The 23,369-nt window shown below is 39.1% G+C and overlaps 1 protein-coding gene across 1 annotated transcript in view; it reads right to left on the bottom strand.

Annotated features, from left to right (window-relative positions):
* The window catches only part of LOC120524431 (glutamate receptor ionotropic, kainate 1-like), a 491,483-nt gene that overhangs the window by 62,431 nt on the left and 405,683 nt on the right, over nucleotides 1–23,369 (bottom strand). Inside the window, 1 exon segment of the mRNA XM_039746284.1 lies at nucleotides 4,736–4,959. Within this exon segment, the coding sequence (XP_039602218.1) occupies nucleotides 4,736–4,959 (224 nt within the window).

Genomic DNA, 23,369 nt, shown 5'->3' with positions numbered 1-23,369 from the left:
TAGCTCAAGTCATAATTAAGAAGTATTTCTGACAATCCAACCATTGCAAGATATCCATACCCTTCATCCCTTCCCAAAATACACAATATTCGATATACAAGCACATACTGTAGATCTTTGTTATTATATAATAACAGTATAGTTTATGCCACTCTATTATAAAATATACATATGAGTGGAGGTGACACTCCAAAAAAGAACTACTAAATAGATTTCCAAATTGTTATTATACAGATCAAGAGTATTTATATTAGTATTCACTTAATCTTTTCAGCCAAGGAAACCAGATCAACAAAATTATAATATAGAAAATATTTTATATAAAATACACACTCAAAGCATTTAAAAACATGTGCATACAATTTGAAACACTAGGCATCAAAGTGACCCAGTGTTCATTGCTGCTGTTTCCTGGATCCAGTATCCCTATGCCTGCAGGGATTTTCCTGTGGTTAATTCAGCTTTTCTCCCAATATCCACATACTGTAGATATAAGTGTTAGATTAATTGGTGATTTCATATTTGTCCTGAGTATGAGTTTGTGTATGAAAAGTCCCTGTGATGAACCAGTTCTTCATCCAAAAAGGGTTGATGCTGTTGCTGATATCAACAAACCTAAAAGCCTCCCCTTTGTGATGTAGGAAGAAAACCCACGTGCCTGGGGAAAAAACTGTCAGACAAGGGAGAATGTACACTCTATACAGATAGTAAACTAGAATTCAAACCCGGACACTGGGAGTGCCTGTATATTCATTATTTACTTTTTTTAGAATGTTACCTTGAAACAGAGGTGGAGCTTGTGCACCTCATGAAAAATTAAAACTAAGGTTTGCAGAGTTCCATATTCTTGGAACCTTACAAAAAAATCTTAGCCCACTTCTCAAACAACAAATCTGGCAACACTGTTTGGAGGATGGATACTTAGGTCCCTTCTTTGGAGTCAGGTTTAATAGTGGTATTCACACATACCTGCTTGACTAGCCAGAGTACCATCAGTGTCATTAAATTTGAGCTTTAGCAGTAGAAAGTAGACAAAGAACATACTGTATATGGAAGCTTTATACAAGAAGTAAAAAAAATGTAAAAAATAAATATCACATCAAAAACCATTGCAACCTATGATTTAATAATCCTCTGTGTCCAAAATACCTTTAAGTGTTGAGTTGACCAAAATATTCAAAATGCCATTCAGTAAGACTCCCTGCTGAAATAAAAGACAATCAACTATATATTAATTTTGAGGCCTCAAATACTGCAAATTGTATTCCTTACAAGAGTCAATAAGTAAACTGCTCAAAAAAATTAAAGGAACACTTTGAAAACACATCAGATCTCAATGGGAAAAAGAAATCCTCCTGGATATCTATACTGATATAGACTGGGTAATGTGTTAGGAACGAAAGGATGCCACATTGTTTGATGGAAATGAAAATGATCAACCTACAGAGCTCTGAATTCAAAGACGCCCCAAAAATCAGAGTGAAAAAATTATGTGGCAGGCTAGTCCATTTTGACAAAATTTAATTGCAGCAACTCAAAATTGTACGCAGCACTTTGTATGGCCCCTGTGTTCTTGTATACATGCCTGACAACATCGGTGCATGCTTCTAATGAGATGACAGATGGTGTTGTGGGGGATCTCCTCCCAGATCTGGACCAGGGCATCACTGAGCTCCTGGACAGTCTGAGGTGAAACCTGGTGGCATTGGATGGACCAAAACATAATGTCCCAGAGGTGTTCTATTGGATTTAGGTCAGGAAAGTGTGGTGGCCAGTCAATGGTATCAATTCCTTCATCCTCCAGGAACTGCCTGCATACTCTCACCACATGAGGCCAGGAATTGTCGTGCACCAGGAGCCACTGTACCAGCATAGGGTCTGACAATGGGTCCAAGGATTTCATCCTGATACCTAATGGCAGCCAAGGTGCCTTTGTCAAGCCTGTAGCGGTCTGTGTGACCCTCCATGGATATGCCTCCCCAGACAATCATTAACCCACCACCAAACTGCTCATGCTGAATGATGTTACAGGCAGCATAATGTTCTCCATGGCTTCTCCAGACCCTTTCACTTCTGTCACGTGCTCAGGGTGAACCTGCTCTCATCTGTAAAAAGTACAGGGCACCAGTGGTGCATCTGCCAATTCTGGTATTCTATGGCGAATGCCAATCGAGCTGCATGCTGCTGGGCAGTGAGCTCAGGGCTCATTAGAGGACATGGGGCCCTTGGGTCACCCTCATGAAGTCTTTCTGGTTGTTTGGTCAGAGACATTCACACCAGTGGCCTGCTGGAGGTCATTTTGTAGGGCTCTGGCAGTGCTCATCCTGTTCCTCCTTGCCCAAAGGAGCAGATACTGGTCCTGCTGATGGGTTATGGACCTTCTATGGCCCTCTCCAGCTCTCCTAGAGTAACTGCTTGTCTCCTAGAATCTCCTCCATGCCCTTGAGATTGTGCAGGGAGACACAGCAAACCTTCTGGCAATGACACGTATTGATGTGCCATCCTGGAGAAGTTGGACTACCTGTGCAACCTCTGTAGGGTCCAGGTATCGCCTCATGCTACCAGTAGTGACACTGACTGTAGCCAAATGCAAAACTAGTGAAGAAACAGAAAAGATGAGGAGGGAAAAATGTCAGTGGCCTCCACCTGTTAAACCATTCCTGTTTTGGGGGTCATCTCATTGTTGCCCCTCTAGTGCATCTGTTGTTAATTTCACCACAGCAGCTGAAACTGATTAACAACCCCCTCTGCTACTTAACTGACCAGATTAATATCCCATAAGTTTCATTGACTTTATGCTATACTCTGATTAAAAAGTGTTCCTTTAATTCTTTTGAGCAGTATATTTATGTTCAATTGTAGGGAAAGTACAATAAATATTGAGTGCTTTCACCTATTGTTTTGATTGCACTGACAAAATGTTTCAGTACCATATAGCAGAAGAATGCACATAGTGAAAAACTCTGCATTTTTATGGCAGTGCCTATACATTGCTTTTTAGAACTATTTAACTGAAATGTAGTTTGGAAATTACATTGATCAATGAAGGATACACATTTTCTGCTCGCTTAAACATTTCTTTGCTAATGCTGCCTGTTGTGATGTGAGATTTTGCATATAACTTGATAAATGTTTTGTATGTCTTTATTTGTAATTTAGGTAAAGCAATATAATTCAGTGTTACTTTGGTGAGAGGCATTCGTGTTTGCCCCCGTTTACACCTAATTTTACGACAGGATTTGGGGGATGTGTCTTAATCCAGTTTGGCGAGTGTTTCTTTGCTAAAGTCTTTCTCTCATTCCCCATACAAAGCCAGGTTAGTTTAACATATGGTCTTGGGGGTTGGGTTGCAGGTGTTAACATGTACTATTTCCCCCCATTGGTCTGAGATATGGCTGTTTGGAATTGGCTTGTCTCAGAGGCCTTTAAGTACCATGATGTCCTGTTGGCTGTAGGGGTTGTACAGAAAACCTATAAATTTGCTTGCTCAACCACATGCTCTCTAACCAACATATGAAGAAGAAGCATCTCTCTTGCTAACATGTGATGATGTGGAAATACCTTTCTCTTGTTAACAACTGATGAAGACCATCACACCATGAACTGACAAGAACAGCACAATGAAGAGCACAGCTTCAGCCATATTGAGACAGCCTTGAGGCCTGTTCTGAAGAAAGCTGAGCACCAATGATGCCTTAACTAGAGACATTTTAAATAACTACAAGACTGTGTGCCACCTGAGTTACACATCACCATTTTATCAGGTTGTATGGTTGCCAATATTCAAATGTACTTTGCATTTTGTTATTATTTATGAATATTATCAATAATACATTATTTTATGTGTAACTAACTTAACTCCTGCTTGTCTTTTTACTACATCTAATTGCCTGAGGCTATAGATATAGAAGGGAAGGTGGGGATAAGTTATATACAATAATACCTTATAAACAGTGGTAAGTCTGTGAGATTAGGCATTCTAAAGCTACATATTAATAATACAATAGGGGAAAGTAGAGCAATATATAACAATCTACCAAGATAAAACACTGCCCATAAAGCAGCATACTGAAAAGCAGTTTATAGAACCCATACAGCCTCATTAGAAGGCCAAGCTTTTTTATGTTTCCCAGTACTCCACTGTTCCCATGAACTCCACTATAAGAAATCCATAATATATTGTGTTAAATTCATTTTAGGCAAGTTGATAGGATGTTTCTCTGAATATTATTATGAAAATGCATTTACCCCAAAATAGCCCATTTGGGGATTAGCATGATTAGTATAATTCAAAAAAGATTCAATATAAGACAAATGCTCATATGACTAGGAAAGATAGACAGATAAGCTTGAGGATCCAGATCACTCTCAATAACTTTTTTTTTTACATTTTACATTTTTTTTTTATGTTTAAATATGATAAACAAAACATATTCTTTTGTAGTATTATTTGATATGTTTTAATTTAGTTCCAAGTTTAAGCCATTGAAAGACATGATTAAACAGAACATTTACAAATAATGACATTGAAAACATTTTTTAAACTCACAGTAAAGCAAAAACAAAACAAATCATTAATTGACAACAAAAGGTTTCAGATTCACAAAGAAAAAAGAGAGATCCAAGAAAGAAAAATTAACTACGTAAATAAGTAAAATACATTTGGCAATATCGGTCCATGTCACCTATGAAATAAAAATCTGTCAAGTTTGAAGAACTTTTAATTGTTTCTTACCTTGCTATGACAAACAGTACACAGCTAACACCAAGGCAAGCCAGTAGGACATACATCCAAATATCAGGAGATAGAGGATTCAGAAATGAAAAAACCCCAGGATTTGTCCCATTGGGTTTTCGATATAAAATACTGATCCCCAGAGTCATGAAAGGCTTGGAAAAGTCAATCACTTTTTCCCTCACATAGGTAATGGTTAAAGGAGCCACTGCTAGGTCTGCTTTCTGAAATTATAAATATAATTAGTAGGCATAACATATGAACATTTATTATAATCATATAAACATACCATATACAAGCTCTATTTACAAAAAAAAATAAAAGAAAAAACATTTAAAAATTAAATGTAAATGTGACTTAAAAGTAGGATTGTGACAGCAAAATTTATTTTTCATATCAGCCTTTACCTTTTAAAAAAAACAAAAACAGTATTTGATTCTTTTCATCTATATATATAATCGACCAAGGCGCCCGACTACGGTGTACACACGACAGAGCCCCACCCGCCAACTCTAACCCTCCTCCTGCATCCACCCTCGCTCTCGAGGCATGTGCTCTGCCTGCTTATGTGCCCACCCCCAACACCTCACCAAACACATGTTTACACGCTGCATACAGCGATTCCCATCCGCTACAAACATGCTTCTTCTTAGATGGTCCTACAGGAACAGGGGAAACCTTTGTCTACAAAACCCTGATTCATACCATCAGAGCTAGGAAGCTAGGACCATCATGCTGCTTCCACCTCAAAATTGGTCCTGCCCACATGCAGCCGGCACAGCATTTCTCGCCAAGCTTCTGCAGTACACTTACAAAATAAAGCAAACTCTACATGCAGCGATAATTTATTTCTCCAGCTAGATTCAATGCTCAGAACCATCAACCCTTCGCTAAATCATACAAACACATGCATGAAATTGCTCAGTCCAATTCAACAGCATCTGTACAGCATCATGTTTTTTGAGGAAAATCCTAGTCAGGATTTACGACGATACAATGCCCCCACATGTCACACCAATGATGATTTTCGTCAAAGAAGATGGCGAACCACTTGCCGAAAGGGATATTTGCATCTGTCCCATAGGCAACTCCTGTAAACAGATTTCCACGCTCAATATGAATTGCGATCCCATGGTTTACCCACTTTTATTCCCTTATGGAGGCATTGGCTGACACAAAGATTTACAACATGTTCCAGATAAAAGAACCGCCAAGCGAAGAAGGCTTACTCAATGCCAATTTTACGAGTACAGATTAGCAATAAGGAATACATTTATTATTTTACACTCCAGCAGCGTACTATTCCAACAGTACGTCATAGATGCGTATGTTAAAACAGAGGGCGTGCGTCTCAACTATCTCAGATTAGATCAACAAGATTTGCGCATGGAACAATACAAAGGACTGTCACATGCACTGCAAGCAAACGCTGAAAATAACAACGTATGTGTAGGCAAAATGATCATATTAGATAGATAGATAGATTACCGTCCACATTTCCAGGAAGTCCAAGATACATGCAACAAAACTAGCAGGATGCCATGCCCATAGTAAGTAAATTTTGACAGCCTCATTTATTTATCATTTTCACATGTAATCCTGCTTGACTGGAAATTCTACATGCACTGTTGGATACCCAAAGACCGGAGCACAGACCTGTTATTGTAGTACGAGTCTTTTGGATTAAGCTGCAGGAATTACTTAGAGACATTCTACAACAACATCTTTTTGAGGCTGTTATTGATTGATTGACGTAATCGAATTCCAGAAGCGTGGCCTTCCACATACCCACATGCTGTTTCCTCTTCACAATAATTCTAACAACCAGTCTTCAGCCATGGTCAGTTGTACGTGGGTTTTTCTAGTGTTAGATCTTTCGACTCATTATCTGTCGTTACCACCAAAACACCTACTCAAAACTGCGTCTTTCAAGAAGTATTTATTTCTTCATGATTTCTGAATTCCTTTCTCACCGTATTCCGTTGCTATTCTTACACCGCCGTATGCTATGGTGGGCTTCAGCTAGTAAAATATAAAATAACTAAACAGCATGGGAAGGGTTTGTTGATGACAGTGGAGACTGAAGATGAACATTGTAATTTACTCAAAGTGTTTCATTACAGAGTATTTAATTATTGTTTACACAGACATATTATTTATTTTGAAACAGATTTATAGAATTAAAAAGCACAATATGAATTACAGCACAAACATCACCGTATTAGTAGATTTTTGGGTTTCCTATTCTATCTAGTCACAACTGTAGGAAGCAATGGACCTCTGTGATGTAAATTTTACTTGGGCTAATACTGAAAAAATACCAAAGACACCTTCAGCTAAATATATATATATATATATATATATATATATATATATATATATCCTTGTTCATGAGTGAGGGAAGAATGGAGCGTGAGATCGACAGGCGGATTGGTGTGGCGTCCGTAGTGATGCGGGCTCTGCATTGGTCTGTCGTGGTGAAAAAGGAGCTGAGCCGTAAGGCAAAGCTCTCAATTTACCAGTCAATCTATGTTCCTACCCTCACCTATGGTCATGAGCTATGGGTAGTGACCGAAAGAACGACATCGCAAATACAAGCGGCTGAAATGAGTATCCTCCGCAGGGTATCTGGGCTTTCCTTTAAAGATAAGGTGAGAAGCTCAGTCATCCGGGAGGGGCTCAGAGTAGAGCCGCTGCTCCTCCGCATCAAGAGGAGTCAGATGCCTCCTGGACGCCTCCCTGGTGAGGCGTTCCGGGCACGTCCAACTGGGAGGAGGCCCTGGGGAAGATCCGGGACATGCTGGAGGGACTGTCTCCTGGCTTGCCTGGGAACACCTCAGGATTCCCCTGGAAGAGCTAGAAGAAGTGGCCGAGGAGAGGGAAGTCTGGGCATCACTGCTCAAGCTGCTGCCCCCGCGACCCGATCTCGGATAAGCGGAAGAGGATGGATGGATGGATATATATATATATATATATACATTTTTAAAATTATATATATTTTCTACTTTAAACATACTTGAAAAAATAATATTCTGTTGACCTCAATTTCAATAAAGGCATAAGGCTGACAGTTTAATTTTAGTTTTTTACCAAGCTAAGTTCATGAGTTATTTATTTTAAAGCTATGTTTTAAACAGATGTGTGCACAGTAGTAATATCAGACATAAACTGTCAAAGGGGTGATTGATAACCTTAAGCCCCACCCCCAAAATATGATTTTAGAAATATCCATCCATTATCCACCCCGCTATATCCTAACTACAGGGTCACAGGGGTCTGCTGGAGTCAATCCCAGCCAGCACAGGGCACAAGGCAGGAAACAAATCCCGGGCAGGGTGCCAGCCCACCACAGGGCGCACACAAACACATACACACACACATCAAGCACAATTTAGAATTGCTAATGCACCTAAGCTGCATGTCTTTGGACTGTGGAAGGAAACAGGAGTACCCAGAGGAAACCCACACAGACATGGGGAGAACATGCAAACCCCACATAGGGAGGACCTAGGAAGCAAACCCAGGTCTCCTAACTGTGAGACAGCAGCGCTACCCATTGCGCCACCGTGCAGCCTAATTTTAGAAATATGATTTATGAAATTTAGCCCTCCCCCCTATGGGGATAGACAGCTGTCATAACTGATGATCTCTAAACCTCTCTTTTTAGGGGGAGAGGCTTCGTAAACTAAACCTTCATCACACCCTGTTACTGATTCCCACACCCAGGAGGTACACTTTTGTCTCCTGTAACAAACTACAGTCAGGGGAGGGGCATGTCATTCAGTCCGCCCAAGGCAGAAAGAAAGAGATGCTGTGTATAAAATTCTGTTCTTTTAGTGAAAATGCTATGACATTTGAGACATTCAGAATGGACAACCTTGTGAATGCTCCTAACAAAATTAAAATAAGTCTGTAGTGGTCGATAAAACAGGAAGGCAAATAGACAGGCAACTCCAGGCAAGAAACAAGAAAAGACTTCCCGTTTTACTACCTGTGGATTCTTGTTTTGTCCTGGATTGTCTCCTGTTTTGGGTGTATGGACTGTCTGGTGTCTTCTTGCTGCATGAGAACTGTTGTTGACCTGCGAAGAAAGGAGCGCTAAACTGGCTCAATAGTTTCAGCCCAGCAACGATCATCCAACAGAAGGGTCCGGTGACCTATGCAGTAGAATGGGCTCCAAGTAAATTGACACTGTTAGTATCACCAAGCTCAAGCATTAGTTCGGCCGTATTAAATGGCCTGGGGTTGGGTACTGTAGTAATGCTACCACGGTAAGAACTAAATTTAACAGCAACACAAAGTGGATTGCTCTCATTGGATGATGGAAGCATGAGCAGGGGCTGCTGGGGACAAGGAAGGCCAGCGGGAAAATTGAAAGGGGGCATAGCGGAGCAACAAGAGGTCTTTGTTTTTGTGTATCCTGTCTGACGTGTCTTCTGAAAAGTTAATTGTACTCTGGATCGTTTCCAGGGTGAATGGACTGTCTTGTGCTTGCCAGTTGTGTGTATAGTGGTGAATTAATCGTTGTGCATCTTCAAAAGGAACGCTCCTGTAAATCTCACCTCTCGCAGCTCAGGACTATCGGTAGGACTATTTCATTCATTTTTATGGAAGCTGTTTCCGGGATTGTTATCTTCACACCAAACCATTTCATCCGCTTTTGCCACATTGCACTCTATAAGGACTTTGTTGTGAGTGTTTATTACTGGGTTCATTGTTATGTTTAATGATATCGCCATAGGGGAAAAAGGAGGTTTGTCTGATTGCTGTTATTTTGCATTGGGTTTTTCAGGTAGTATATTATTTATTCATTTCTTGGTTTGTGTCTTTGCCTGTTATAAAGTGTGTGCGAGTCAGGCCAATGCTGGGTGTGTTCCTGGAATCCTCTCCGAAAAAATAAATAAATCTCTGTTATATCAATGGTTTGAATCCTAGTGGCACTGTACTGCTACAAGTTTCCAGAATGCTTGAGATACGGAGCCATTGATTCAGTTCAGCTTAGTATGATTGTGATTGTACTTTGAGACAAGTAGGTATAAAAAGAAATGCTCTGGGACAACTCACGGTGGTAATTTCCAAGAAAGAGCCTATCCTTCCCGAATATAAAGAGGATAGCCACGAAAAAGGGGAAGACTATCAAGAAAATTAGATAAAGGAATGAGTATCTGAAATTGATGAGTATATTCATAAAGGAAAACTGTCTGACCTGATGAAAAGAATTAAAAGAAAACTGGAATCAGTGTTTTCAGGGGAGGAGATTTGCATATTGAGTAATTCAAGTTCCGAGGAGGAGGAAGAAAACTTGGAAACACCCACCCCTTTGTAAGTGAAAATAAATACAGCAGCTTTTTTCAGAGATTACATTATCCTAAAGCGAACTTGAGATGTCTTTATCCAGCTACAATAATGAAGCTGAGCTCCAAGAAACCTTTGATTGCTGGACTGGTCATCTCCCAGTTCTCTTGGACTCAAAGATGTCAGAAGTCCTCCACACCTTGATACGTTCCAAAGAACTGGTCTATGGTAATGCTGAACAGACAGTGGCTGCTGAGTACTTTATTCGGTCGGGTAACCCCCAAAGTAACTCCGACTACTCTGCTCCAAACCAGACAATGACCACTGGTAATCTCCAATCCACCTACGGCTACTTTGCACCAGACCAAATGAAGACCACTGGTGACGTGTTTTGGCCGGGCAACCTCCAGCACCTCTCTGGTTGTGTTCCTGATCAGACATGTTGGTCTACGGAACAGACAGTGGCCACCGACTACATGCTTTGGCTTCACGATATCCACTCCAGCGCTAGGTACTCTGCTCTGAGCAACTCACCTCCAGACCAGCCACCTTGGCCGGACTGTCTTATGTCTTCAACTGAGCAAATCTATTGGCCTGAGCCTCAGTTACCTGCCCCTGATGAAATGTATTGGTCAGATAGTCTGTTGAACTGTGCAGTATCTGACATCTTTGTGCCTGATAATGATGTTCTGGGGAGACTAACAGGGGCTGAGGAGGTAGCTATTCAGGCAATGCGACAAGCAGAGGCCATGGATGAACTAAAAGAAGCTCTGGCCACTTGAAAAATCTCACTCAAAGAGGCTGATATTGCAAATCTCACTCAAAGAGGCTGATATTGCGCTATGGGTGAAACATTTCGAAAGGCTCTGAAACTGATTAAAAGTTTGATTGCTGCTCTGCTGGATATAGTGGTTGATCAGGACCTAAAAAGTACCTGTCAGGGTTATTTAATAGACCACCCCAGCCAAACACAGCATACAATCATGCACCTGCCTGATTTTGTTTGAACAATTATTGCACACTTTCTGTAAATCCAATAAACTTCATTTCACTTCTCAAATATCACTGTGTGTGTCTCCTATATGATATATTTAACTGACATTTTTTATCGTAACAAACAACGATTTATACAGGAAAATAATGACTATTAACAAGGTTGCTCAAACTTTTGCATCCCACTGTACATGTCTGTTTGAGCCTGATTCTGTTTATTGGGTTGGACACTGTCAAGAGGTGCTGTCTGTTTTCTGTAAACCATAGCTCAGGAGCCTGGTCATAAAGACCATATCTTTCTGCCTTTTCATAATATTCACATATTTAATCTTATTCACATAAGATTCACATATATAAATACAAAATGCTGTTGATGACTTGAAAAATAAACTTTCGATCAATGACACTATTGTACAAGCCTTTCATAGCATAGACAATAACACTTACTCAATAATATGTGATATAACCGATTCATTCTCTAAACATCATTTTTCTGAACCTGATATTCTGATGTACCTTTGAGATTTTACGAGGCATACAATATGGAAAAAATAGATGAAGTGTCTGAAATGAATGTTCCTGTGATATAACATATTTTTATATATTTCAATCATACTGCATAGTTGTAATGTTATGTTTTTGAAATGACCAGTATCTGAATTTTAATATTTTAACAGATGATAGATGGTTACGTGAACAAAGTTTATTATAACCTGGCAAATCCTGGAAGCTTTCGGAAAATACTCTTTGAAAAGAGTTCTTGAGGTTTCAGGTCAGAAAAGAATGACAATCAGATGTCAGATTAGTTATCTGGTTAATATCCGTATATAATTAATAAACCTGCTACAATACATTTTAAGAAAAATAAGGTTTATGTATCCGATATGGACTTGCAATGACAGATGGATTTAGTGGATATGACAAATGTGTCAAGCATAACCGGGGTCATAAATATTTGTTGACCAGCATCAACATACTTTCTAAGTACTTACGGGTGTAGCCCCTAAAGAACAAAATGGGTAAAGTAGTGGCAAGAGTCTTCCAAGACATTCTAGGACTCCAAGGAAACACCATACTGATAAGGGGAAAGAGTTTTTCAACAGAGATTTTCAAAAGCTGCTAAAGAATAACGGAATTAAACATTTCACTGCAAGAAATGAGTTAAAGGCTTCCATGGTGGAGAGATTTAACTGCATACTAAAATCTATAATGTCGAAATATTTCAGCACATGTAATATGAGAACCTAAATCGATAAATTGCTGGATCTACTATAGTCTTACAAAAAAAGTTATCATCGAAGTATAAAAATGGCTCCTTCTGATGTAAATACATTAAATTCCTGGAAAGTTTTCAAAAACTTACTGTATATGACGTTGCTAACCTCTGGGATAATCCTCTGTTAAAATTAAAAGTAGGAGATACAGTTAGGGTTTCTAAAACCAGACATACATCTTCAGGTGAGATCTTTACAGTCTCTGAGCTTGAATACTGGCTGTATACAAATTGAAAGATTATGATGGTGAAGATCATGTGATAGGCTCCTTTTATGACACAGAATTACAAAAAATTAAAGTCGATTCCACTGATGTTCACAGGATTGAGAAAATATTTGCTAGGAAAGTTAAGAATAAAAAACGATTCATTTTAGTCAAATGGCTCGGGTGGCCAGAAAAATTTAAGAGCTGGATAGCAGAGAGCCACGCACATGATGAGACATTAAATATATACCCCACTTTGCAACTCTACCTAGCAATGCTTTCTCAGACATTTTCCCTAACAATACAATTTCCAATTTCATGACAAAGCTTGCTAAACCATTGAACTGGAAGGTTCTTGGGAAGTCAGTCTAGCAGAAATACAGTATCCACATATTTGGAATACCATAGAGCAGTGGTTCTCAACCTGTGGGGCAGGCCCCTAGGGGGGCGCGAAGTAACAAAAAGGGGGGAATGAAGATGTGAAAAAAAGAAAACAATCTGTTGAAACCAAAACAAATTAATTTAAACTACATTCTGATAATAGAACAATAAATAGAAAGTTAGATAAATGTTGATAAAAGTTAAGTAGGTATAATAAAATATGCATCTACATTTAAAAAAAATGTTAGGGGGGCGCAATTAAAACTTTTATGAAAACTCGGGTCGCAAATACTTAAAGGTTGAGAAATGCTGCCATAGACAAACTGGATAATGAATTCTATGTTTCAGCTCCCAGGATAAATATTACTACATTCTTTCCGGATATTACAAAGGTATTCACAACCTATTGTCTTTTATGAACTTGACAACTATAAGCTAACCCACGATGACAGACGTTGCCGTGGGAACTTTTCCTTCTGAGAATCCTGTGAAATTCAGTTATAATACTGTGGAAAGAAGAGTCTACTACACACTTAAAAGGTCAGCTGGGTTGAATATTAGGAGCGCATCATGATCAGACTCCCCACTGACTTCAGGGCTGGCTTTTACACTTTGTACATGTATGGCGACGTTAATTCTCATCATTGAGTCTTCTTTCGACTGCTCCCATTAGGGGTCACCACAGCAGATCATCTTCTTCCATACCTTTCTGTCCTCTGAATCTTGTTCTGTTATACCCATCACCTGCATGTCCTCTCTCACCACATCCGTAAACCTTCTCTTAGGCCTTCCTCTTTTTCTCTTGCCTGGCAGCGCTATCCTTAGCATCCTTCTCCCAATATACTCAGCATCTCTTCTCTGCACATGCCCAAACCAATACAACATTGCCTTTTTGACTTTGTCTCCCAACCCTCTAATGTACTCATTTCTAATCCTATTCACTCCTTGTCACACCCAATGCAAATCCTGGCATCTTTAACTCTGCCACCTCCAGCTCTGTCTCCTGTTTTCTGGTCAGTGCCACTGTCTCCAACCCATATAACATAGCTGGTCTCACTACCGTCCTGTATACATTCCTTTCACTCTTGACAATATCTGTCTGTCACAAATTACTCCTGACAATCTTCTTTACCCATTCCACCCTGCCTGCACTCTCTTGTTCACCTGTCATCCACAATCCCCATTACTCTGTACTGTTGATCTCAAGTCTTTAAACTCATCTACCTTCAACAACTCTACTCCTTGCATCCTCACCATTCCATTGACCTCCCTCTCATTTACATACATGTATTCTGTCTTGTTCCTACTGATCTTCATTCCTCTCCTCTCTAGAGCATATCTCCACCTCTTCAGGGTCTCCTCAACCTGCTCCCAACTATCTCTACAAATCACAATGTCATCAGCATACATCATAGTCCATGGGGACTCCTGTCTAATTTCATCTGTCGACCTGTCCATTACCATTATAAATAAGATAGGGCTCAACGCCGATCAATAATGTAATCCCACCTCCACCTTGAATGCATCTGTCACTCTTACTGCAGACCTCACCATGGTCACACTTCCCTTGTACATATCCTGTACAGCTCTTTCATACTTCTCTGCCGCTCCTGACTTCCTCATATAATACCACAACTCCTCTTGAGGCACCCTGTTATATGCTTTCTCCAGGTCCACAAAGATGCAATGAAACTTCTTCTGGCCTTCTCTATACTGCTCCATCAACACCCTTAGAGCAAACATCGCATGTGGTGCTCTTTCTTGGCATGAAACCATAGGCTACTGCTGCTCACTAATCATCACATCCCTTCTTAACCTAGCTTCCACTGCTCTTTCCCATAACTTTCAGAGACTACTACGTCCCCCTTTTAAGATGCGTTCATATAGACGATCAAGCAAATAAAATTACCACTATCACATATGAAAAACCTCATTATGCACCAGTCAGCAAGAATCATTTTAACACAGTGACTATTAAAATAAAGACGGACCAGAACAAAAATATGCCATTTCAGTTTGGTAAGGTTATAGCGAAGTTGCATTTCAGACCCGTCGGGCATTACATGCACAACTGAAACAACATGATCCAACACCCTACATCCAATATTACGAGACCCAAGCGAGTAGAGGCTTACCAGGATTCTCTGGATCCCCTGTAATATATGGTGGTGGTATAGGAGGTATATTTCGGAATTTGTTAAGAAAAGCTTTACCTCTCCTGAAAAAAGGTTTTGACATAGCAAAGCCACATATCAAATCTGCTGCTAAAAATATTGTAAAAGATGTTTTCACCGGTGCAATATCAAACGAGGCTGGCAGCAGACAAGTAAAGCAGGAGGGTGAAGGATTGATGGTGATGAGAAACACAAAATCCAAGAGATCCCCAGGGTCACATGAGGGCCCTCCAGTCCAAAAGTCAAGGAACACTATTTTTACAGCATTTTCTAAATGTTGTCAGAAGAAGAGCAAGACTAAAGCAAGCAAAAATAAGAAGAGAGACATTTTAAGAGAAGATCACTTTCGAACACAGAATGTCCAAAGAGTGTGTCAAATCTGAACTGAATCTGTTTACTGTGCCGTTCACTTAAACGAATGTAGATAAAAGTAAATACTGTACGTTGAAGTTCCACCTCTGTCCAGCCCTCTCTGTAGTATCTCTGCTTGAATTCCTCATAGCTGGAAATGGGGAAGATTACCTTGAGTTGAATGACACTCTTGAACACTTAAGGTGCAAAATAGTGAATGCTGATGGGACTAATATAGCAGTGGCTGCAAAGGTTTGATTTGTCAACTACCCTATAGCCAGTTTATTTTTGCAAGTTGATGTTACCCTGGGGGACTGCCTAATATCACAGAATTCAAATTGTTATCCTTACAGAACACTTAGAAGGCTTGCTAAATTACAGTCAGGAGACTCTTCATTCTCAGTTTGCTACTGGACTTTTTTTTTACAAAGATATACTTAACAGATTGGAAGAGACAGATCCTGATGGAGAAAACACTGGTTTTAATAAAAGAATCACCTATACAGCCGGAAGCTATACTGTTGAACTTTTGGGGTACATTTATTCTGATCTCTTTTTTCAGGAAAAATGAATATTGAACAGCCTGGTCGTGAAGATCAAATTGGTTCAGAATAAAGATGAATTCTGCTTAATGTCTGGTGATGCTGAACGTTACAAATTAAATACAACGGCAGTAAAAGTGAAAAAAGTAAACATTTCACCGGCAGTAAAATTAGGGCATGCACATGCCCTTACATCATTTAATGCTAAATATCCTGTGGAAAGGGTGAATATGAAAGTTTTTAGCATGTAGGTGGGTATTTGAGTATGCAATCAAGAAAACCTGTTTCTGGGTCAACTACCAAAGTATATGGTACTTGGCATGGTGGATAACAAAGCTTTTTCAGATTCGTCTACAAGAAATCTGTTCAGTTTTAAATATAATGATGTAGAGTTCCTGGCTCTATATTTGTATGAACAGATTCCTGTCAAACCTTTTCAACCAGACTTTGATAACGGCAAGCGTGCCAGAGAATATTATAAGCTTGTGTTGGCCACTGGAAATCATTTGAAGGATGAAACTCTGTCTATCACCCATTCAGAGTTCTCACAAGGATATACTCTTTTTGCTTTTGATCTAACCCCTGATCAAGAATGCAGTGATCATTTTTCCTTAGTTAAAGCTGGAAGTATAAGATTTGAATTACACTTCCGCGTTCCACTCCTGCCGATCAATCTAATAGTACACCTAGCAATAGTAATAGCATGTCTTTGACAACATCATCGAAATCAACCAGACACGTAATGTACTGTATGACTACTAATAAACATAATGAATACAAAACAATTATCAGAACTACTGTCCCAAGATCCCTACACCGAAAGATATTTTTGCAGGTGCTGGCATGTGATCAACTACCAGACATATTCTTAGTGAATACTCACCGTCAAACCCAACCTGGAGAACACTGGTTGGTGGTTTACCTCACTGAATACGTAAATGGAAAGTTTTTTGATTCCTATGGAAATCCTCCAGACACCGTTTCTTAAACAAATAATGTAAGCAAATCATTTACAACAACAGGCAGCTTCAAAGCTGGTTCTCAGACTCATGTGGTTAACACTCCATTTTCTTTCTACATCAGCAACAAAAAGGACTTCTGTACGCCTCTGTAATAAAAAAAATATTCTGATGATGTAAAACCATAATGATGCTATGGTATCTAAATTCGTTCCCTCCTGGCTTCCCTCACTGGGATGTTGTTTTTATCTGTACCCTTGCATGCAAAGAGCAGAGACCTGTAAATAGTTCAGTAGACTGTTAAAAGATGACAACACTCTGTAATGACATACAGTTTATTAATAAACAAACAATTTTTACAATTTAATAAGCAATCCATTCCAGTCTTTTTCTTCCTTGGTTTCCGTCGGTAGGGACTGTCTTCAGAATGATGAGCAGGAGTTCTTTTATTTCTTCATTAGGTACAACAGAAAATGGAATGTTCAGACTAGTGATGGTGTTTACAAACTTCTTCTAACCACGTGACCTCCTATGCTCAAGTATTGTATGAGAGGCCATCGGATTACTTACTAAATCCATCATATTGAAGCCAACCAAAGGTTTACCTTCTAACAGTAGCTCTTCACGGTTATTCCAAAATGAAATATTGGGGTTGACAGACATTTTATGCAAAACAAATTCAGCATTTTTCTTTGTTTATGCAGAAGTGCTTCTCAAAACCTCTTGCCAAACCTGGTCCTCAGCCACGTTAGCTGTTCTAACCTCTCCCTCGGCATTTTCTTCTTTTGGTAACATGTGTGTCACACTGTTGGTTTCTTTGTCTGCTTTTTTAGCTAACGTTAGATATCTCTGTAAAATAGAAGTGTAAAACTTCACCTCATCATCAGCCCCTATATCACTACATTGCAGGATGTTTCTCTTTTCCTTGTCCAGTTCAATTTCAGAGGTGCTCAAGAGATCATTTGCATTAGCACTCTTTTGTTGAAAAAGAGATATTTGATGCCATGGTACCAAATACATTTTCTCAACATATTTTATGTTTGTACTCTAGATGCTAATAAACTGGTGATGGAGGGTACGGCAGCACTTAAAAGAGCCCCCAAAAAACTTCCTTTCTCTTTCAAAATAGCTTTCTTCTTTTGTAAAGACTGTTTTCTTTCATTTATTTTTTTAACAGATGTTTTATGCTTCCTGAGTTGTTTAAACTGCTTGGGTGAAAGATTAATATCCATCCATTATCCAACTCGCTATATCCTAACTACAGAGTCACGGGGGTCTGCTGGAGCCAATCTCAGCCAACACAAGGCGCAAGGCAGGAAGCAAACCCCGGGCAGGTCGTCAGCCCACCACAGGAAAGATTAATATTACCTTTTAAAGCATTGCAGGTTATTTCGGACAAAGCTTTGATTAAATTATCAGAAGACATGTTTATGAAATATTTTCGACAACAATAAGAGCAGTGGAGTAAAGCTTTGAGATGCTGTAGGTTTCTGCTTATTCTGGCCGACACACTGACAGAAAACTTTAACCAGAGCAACTTATTTAGTCTTTTCATGGTACATGATGGATCAATCAGGTGGAAACAGACTGTTCTTAATCACAGTTCATCAGGTGTCTGAGCTTTCAGATTCACTAAGACATAAACGTAAGGTGACTTTGTAGCATCCTTGAAAGCTTCCAAAAGAACTTAACACGTTCGGGATACATTTGACGGGCCAAGGTAGTAATCTGAAATTTGTCCCTGGGGTTTTTAAAAAGTGTAATATATTTGGCGTTATGCTTTTCATCCCTTGAAAGAATAAATTTTGAACCAAGTAAATAATAAACAGATTCCAGTGATTTATTGTAGTGTATTTTGTGAAAGTTTTTTGTATCTCTTGGTTCTAGCTGGCTGATTCCATCAGATATAATGACCAAGGGCCTCGTGTATAAACGGTGCGTACGCACAGAAATGTTGCGTAAGAACGTTTTCACGTTCAGATTGCGATGTATAAAACCTACACTTGGTGTAAAGCCACGCACATTTCCACGGTACCTCATACCCTGTTGTATGCAAGTTCTCCGCTCGGTTTTGCAGACTGGTGGCACCCAGCGTCAAAGCAGTGCTACTGTTCCTGTGTGGTTATCCTTTCCTTTCTTGACGCAGCTTTATAAATACACTGAAATTAATCGCATATTGTTTATTAGTGTAATGCATCTGATTGTAATTAACCTGTAACAATATAATGGTCCAGGGAATAGCCATAGTATTCCAAATACCATAACTGCTTTAGTGTTGTTACTCTCACTGCACCTTCTTTTTCTTCTTCTTCTTTTTCCCGCTGCTCCCGATAGGAGTTGCCATAGCGGATCATCTTTTTCCATGTTACTCTCACTGCACCACTGGGAGTATCACTGTGTCTGAGTGTGAATCACAGCAGCAGCTGATCGGAAAGAGAATTATTGGTATACAGCATCAACCACACGCTGTCTCAGCCACAGCAAAACGTTTCAAAGCCTTTCCAGTATGGACCTCGCGGTTCAGAAACAGTTTCATCCGAAGAACTCTAAACGCACTGAATCAATTGCTCCTTATAGAAGTATCTGTACTTATAAGAAGAATTACCTCACTGTAAACTTGCACTACAGTTATAATATTGCACAACCTGAGCCACTTTATTAAGCTCGTATTTACATATGATGACAATATAATTTTTAAGATGAAATGCAGCAAAATATGTTTATTATATTATCAGATAAAATTTTAACTTCATTTAAATAATCTATATTGTTAATAATTAAAGGTTGTTCCTGCCTCGCACTGTATGCTTCATTGGGACTGGCGTGAAGGATAGAATAATTAAACATGTACTACGAAGATATTTCAGTGTTCCTTAAACGTTTTGAAGAATTGGCACTCTAAGCTTACAGATGGCTTAATGTCTATTACAGAGCTGATTGTGTGGTGATTGGTTACTTGGAGAAAGAAAAGCAAGGACTGCAGGGGCGGCTATGCCAATATATATTGAATATAAAACAGAAAGAGAAAATAACGACACAGCTAATAACGCAGCGGCAAATTTCGACAAAAGTTAAACGCTTATGTCATGAGCACGAGGCGGCTATGAAGTGTCCACAACGGACGTGGCCATCCACCGTGCATAAGATACCATATTGACATGGGTGGGCAAAGGAGCCACCAATTCTTTCTCTGCCCAGGGCGGCCACAAGCCTAGAGCTGCCCCTGAGTACTGCTGCAATAAATTATTATTAAATTAAATTATCATCGAAGGTCGCACACAATCACTGGGCCACCGTGTCCACAAGTTTAATAACGTGCTTTAACTCCTATCATCATGAAAATTATATCATGTATACATCTCAGTATTTTAGTTATTCAGAAAGATGTGATATCATAAATGTAATGGATTCTGTGTCCTGTCAGAGAAAGAGAGCCAGTTTAAGAAGCACATAGTGATTCACACACATAGAGCACATAGAAGATCACATACAAAACAAAGCATTTAACGTGCTACTTTAATTATGATGTGATTTGAGAAACTGGTTAATTAAACGATTTTAAGATGAAGTTTATGATGTTCTACTTTAATGACAAAATAAACTACATGATTAAAGTGGAAATTTTGAGAAAAGTTGTAATTTTGTGCTTTTTCCCCATTGTGTGCCTTTTTTTCTCTATACCTTAATAAGCGTTCATATGACACTCAGATGGGGGGTTACGACTCGTCTTTTCACGGCGACTTTGATATCTGACAACTTTTTTTTTTATTTCCGGCACTGTGCGACTTTGTGAACTTGAGCATTCAAGTTTCTCTGACACGCCAATGTCACTCAATCAACTTCCTTTTGTTGATTATACCACGGTTTAAATCAACAAATAGTATGTTTTACCTTTGCCTCCACTTGGTATTCGCTGAAATTCTTATATTTTCCTCCTTGCTTTTCCCATTGTTTTTTCACAGAAGGCTGAGCTTAAGGGCTATTTATATTGATTTACATATTCAAAGAGGCGTAATTCTGGGAGGAATTGGGGCGGGACAGCACGAGCGTGCACAAGAGTTACTTTTCACACTGACTGGGATTTATGTAGTGGAAGAACGCGGAAGTTGGAGTACGCACAGATTCCTGCATCTGGATTTTTCTGTGCATAAGCACATTTCAGCTTTTGTGCTTACCTCATGTTATAGTGTGAATTCTACGCACGGCGTTATGCATAAGGCCCCAAGTGTATTTTCTCAGGAGGGAGAAGTTCATTGTCCCATAAAGACTTGGGGAGTCCCTCACTAAATTTTAACTGTTAAAATTTAGCTGATAGCTTGTCGTACATTTTCTGCCAAAAACTACAAAACCAAATTATATTTTGAAAAGGATGAGACACAACATGATTTGAATGTTACAGTAATTTTTTTACTTAATAGGATTTACCGGAACAAGACCTGAGACAATTTTAGCGAATGGGTGTTGAAGTCAAACATCAAAATCTCATTTAGTATCCATACCGCCATGTAGTGTAGTCTTTGAGGAGAACCTTCTTGTTATACAGCACTCTGAATTTCTTTCCGAGTGGTCTGTTTTCTAAAGTGAGGTGTTTTTTTTTTTATTTCTACGGATCTTATTACCATGAACAAATAATTCTTGAGGAGCTTCATGAGCTGCATCACAAAAATTCTGAAGTAGTTTGGTTAGTTACTCGAGGTTTACAATTTTACCAGTTTCGTAGTTAATAGTAATGCCTTTTACCTTCACACATGTTTTGCCTTGAGCCATTTTATACCTGTACATTATTGGACTTCCCGAAACAAATTCTGTAATATAATAACCGGGATTTAACTCACAGGTGAGCTCTCCTAAATAGTCACCCAAAGGAGGATTGTACTGACCAGGCTGAGAAATAAAAATAACTGAGTCAGTGTTGTGGTACAATACCCTTTTCTGCAATCTGTCCAGTACCTTGTACAACTCTAACCAGGCATAGGCAGCTGTGAAAGTAGCAATAACGACGTTAACGGTACCAGGTAAAGTGTATTTTTCATCAGCATACTTCCACTGTATTTGAGCAATCTCATCACCAATAAATTCAAAATAAGAAACGCACTGTTTGGAGAAAAAATATTTTGCAAAAATTCCTGTCCATCCTTGACTAAGGTAGTAGTGAAATGGAAAGGCTTCTGCCCAAATTTACCCCAAAGAGAATTTAAAAAACAACTTAAAAATCTGTCCCTTAGCTGGATTTATGCCTTCCTTCTGATAATATTTGATAATATATCTCTGGAAACTTCATCTATACACCAGGTAGGATAACCTGATGCCTCCTGTTTACCTTTTAGATGAAGCTTGATATAGCCCGAGAACAGTTTAGAAATACATTTAAGGTAATTCCAAATTTCATGTAATTTTGATGCTTTATAACCTTTGTCAATGGCCTTTCCTATTTCCAAACTGCACCAAGTCCTGGTTAAAGTTCTCTCATCCTCTGTCATCATTACAAAGTTTGAGCTTCTGTTTCTGCACAGGTACAACAGAGGGTGAATATTAATTTCCCACAAAACCTGAGAGGCAGGACTGGAGCCATGTGGAGGTTGGATGGTGGCTTTAATTAGGCCAAAATACTGTCTGAGATACCCAAATTGCTGAAAAGTGATGATGGGATGGCTGATTGGGTACATTTTTGCTTTATTCACAAACAAGTACAAACTAGGATAATAGTAATACTGAATCTGTTCACAGCTCCCAGGCTTTTGGTACAATTTTAGTGCATTGGTACAGCCACTGAGCAAAGAATCCCTTGGGTTTACAGGTTGAGGGAAATTGCAATGTTTTAAGAAAGCTTGTAGCTTGACCTCGTGTTTTTTCATCATCTCCCATTCATGCTTCCATATTACATGCACATCGAGGTTAAATTTGGTCTGAAGTATTTCCAATTTATGCATAAACCTTTGATAAATAATTGCATATGTCAGGTCAGTTAAAGGATAGGAACCTTTTAAATCATACCATACTGGAAAGCACTGGTAAAACAGCCAGCAAATTCAAAGGTGGTCAGAACATCATTAACTCTTGCAATGCCATCAAAAAAGGAGCCCTTCTTTACCTCCCTAGAGCATGCTGAATTTTCAAATTTCCTGAGTCACAGAGATGCAATAGCCATTGAATAAATGCATTTGAATAGTTTTTCTTACTGCTAATGTAATGGTCAGACAGAATTATACTGATAGAGTTTGGCAGCATCTAGTTTTGCCTGTACATGGCCATACGTAGAGAGGCTGGGGTCATACCTTGAAACAGGTCAATATTGTCAATTTTGATGACCTTGTCACTGAATGTGATGTAGGTAGTTCTAAGAATTTTAACATCATTTTTACAATAAAAAGCCATCTCCTCTTTAAAATTAAAAACACTATGTTTGACGCTCTCATACAAAGTAAAAAAGTCTTCTTTTTCTTTCATCATCATGCTCTGT

The sequence above is a fragment of the Polypterus senegalus genome, chromosome 2 (assembly GCF_016835505.1).
Source record: "Polypterus senegalus isolate Bchr_013 chromosome 2, ASM1683550v1, whole genome shotgun sequence".
NCBI lineage: Eukaryota > Metazoa > Chordata > Cladistia > Polypteriformes > Polypteridae > Polypterus > Polypterus senegalus.
Note: the sequence above shows the minus strand (reverse complement) of the source record. Positions and strands in the feature narration are given on the sequence as shown.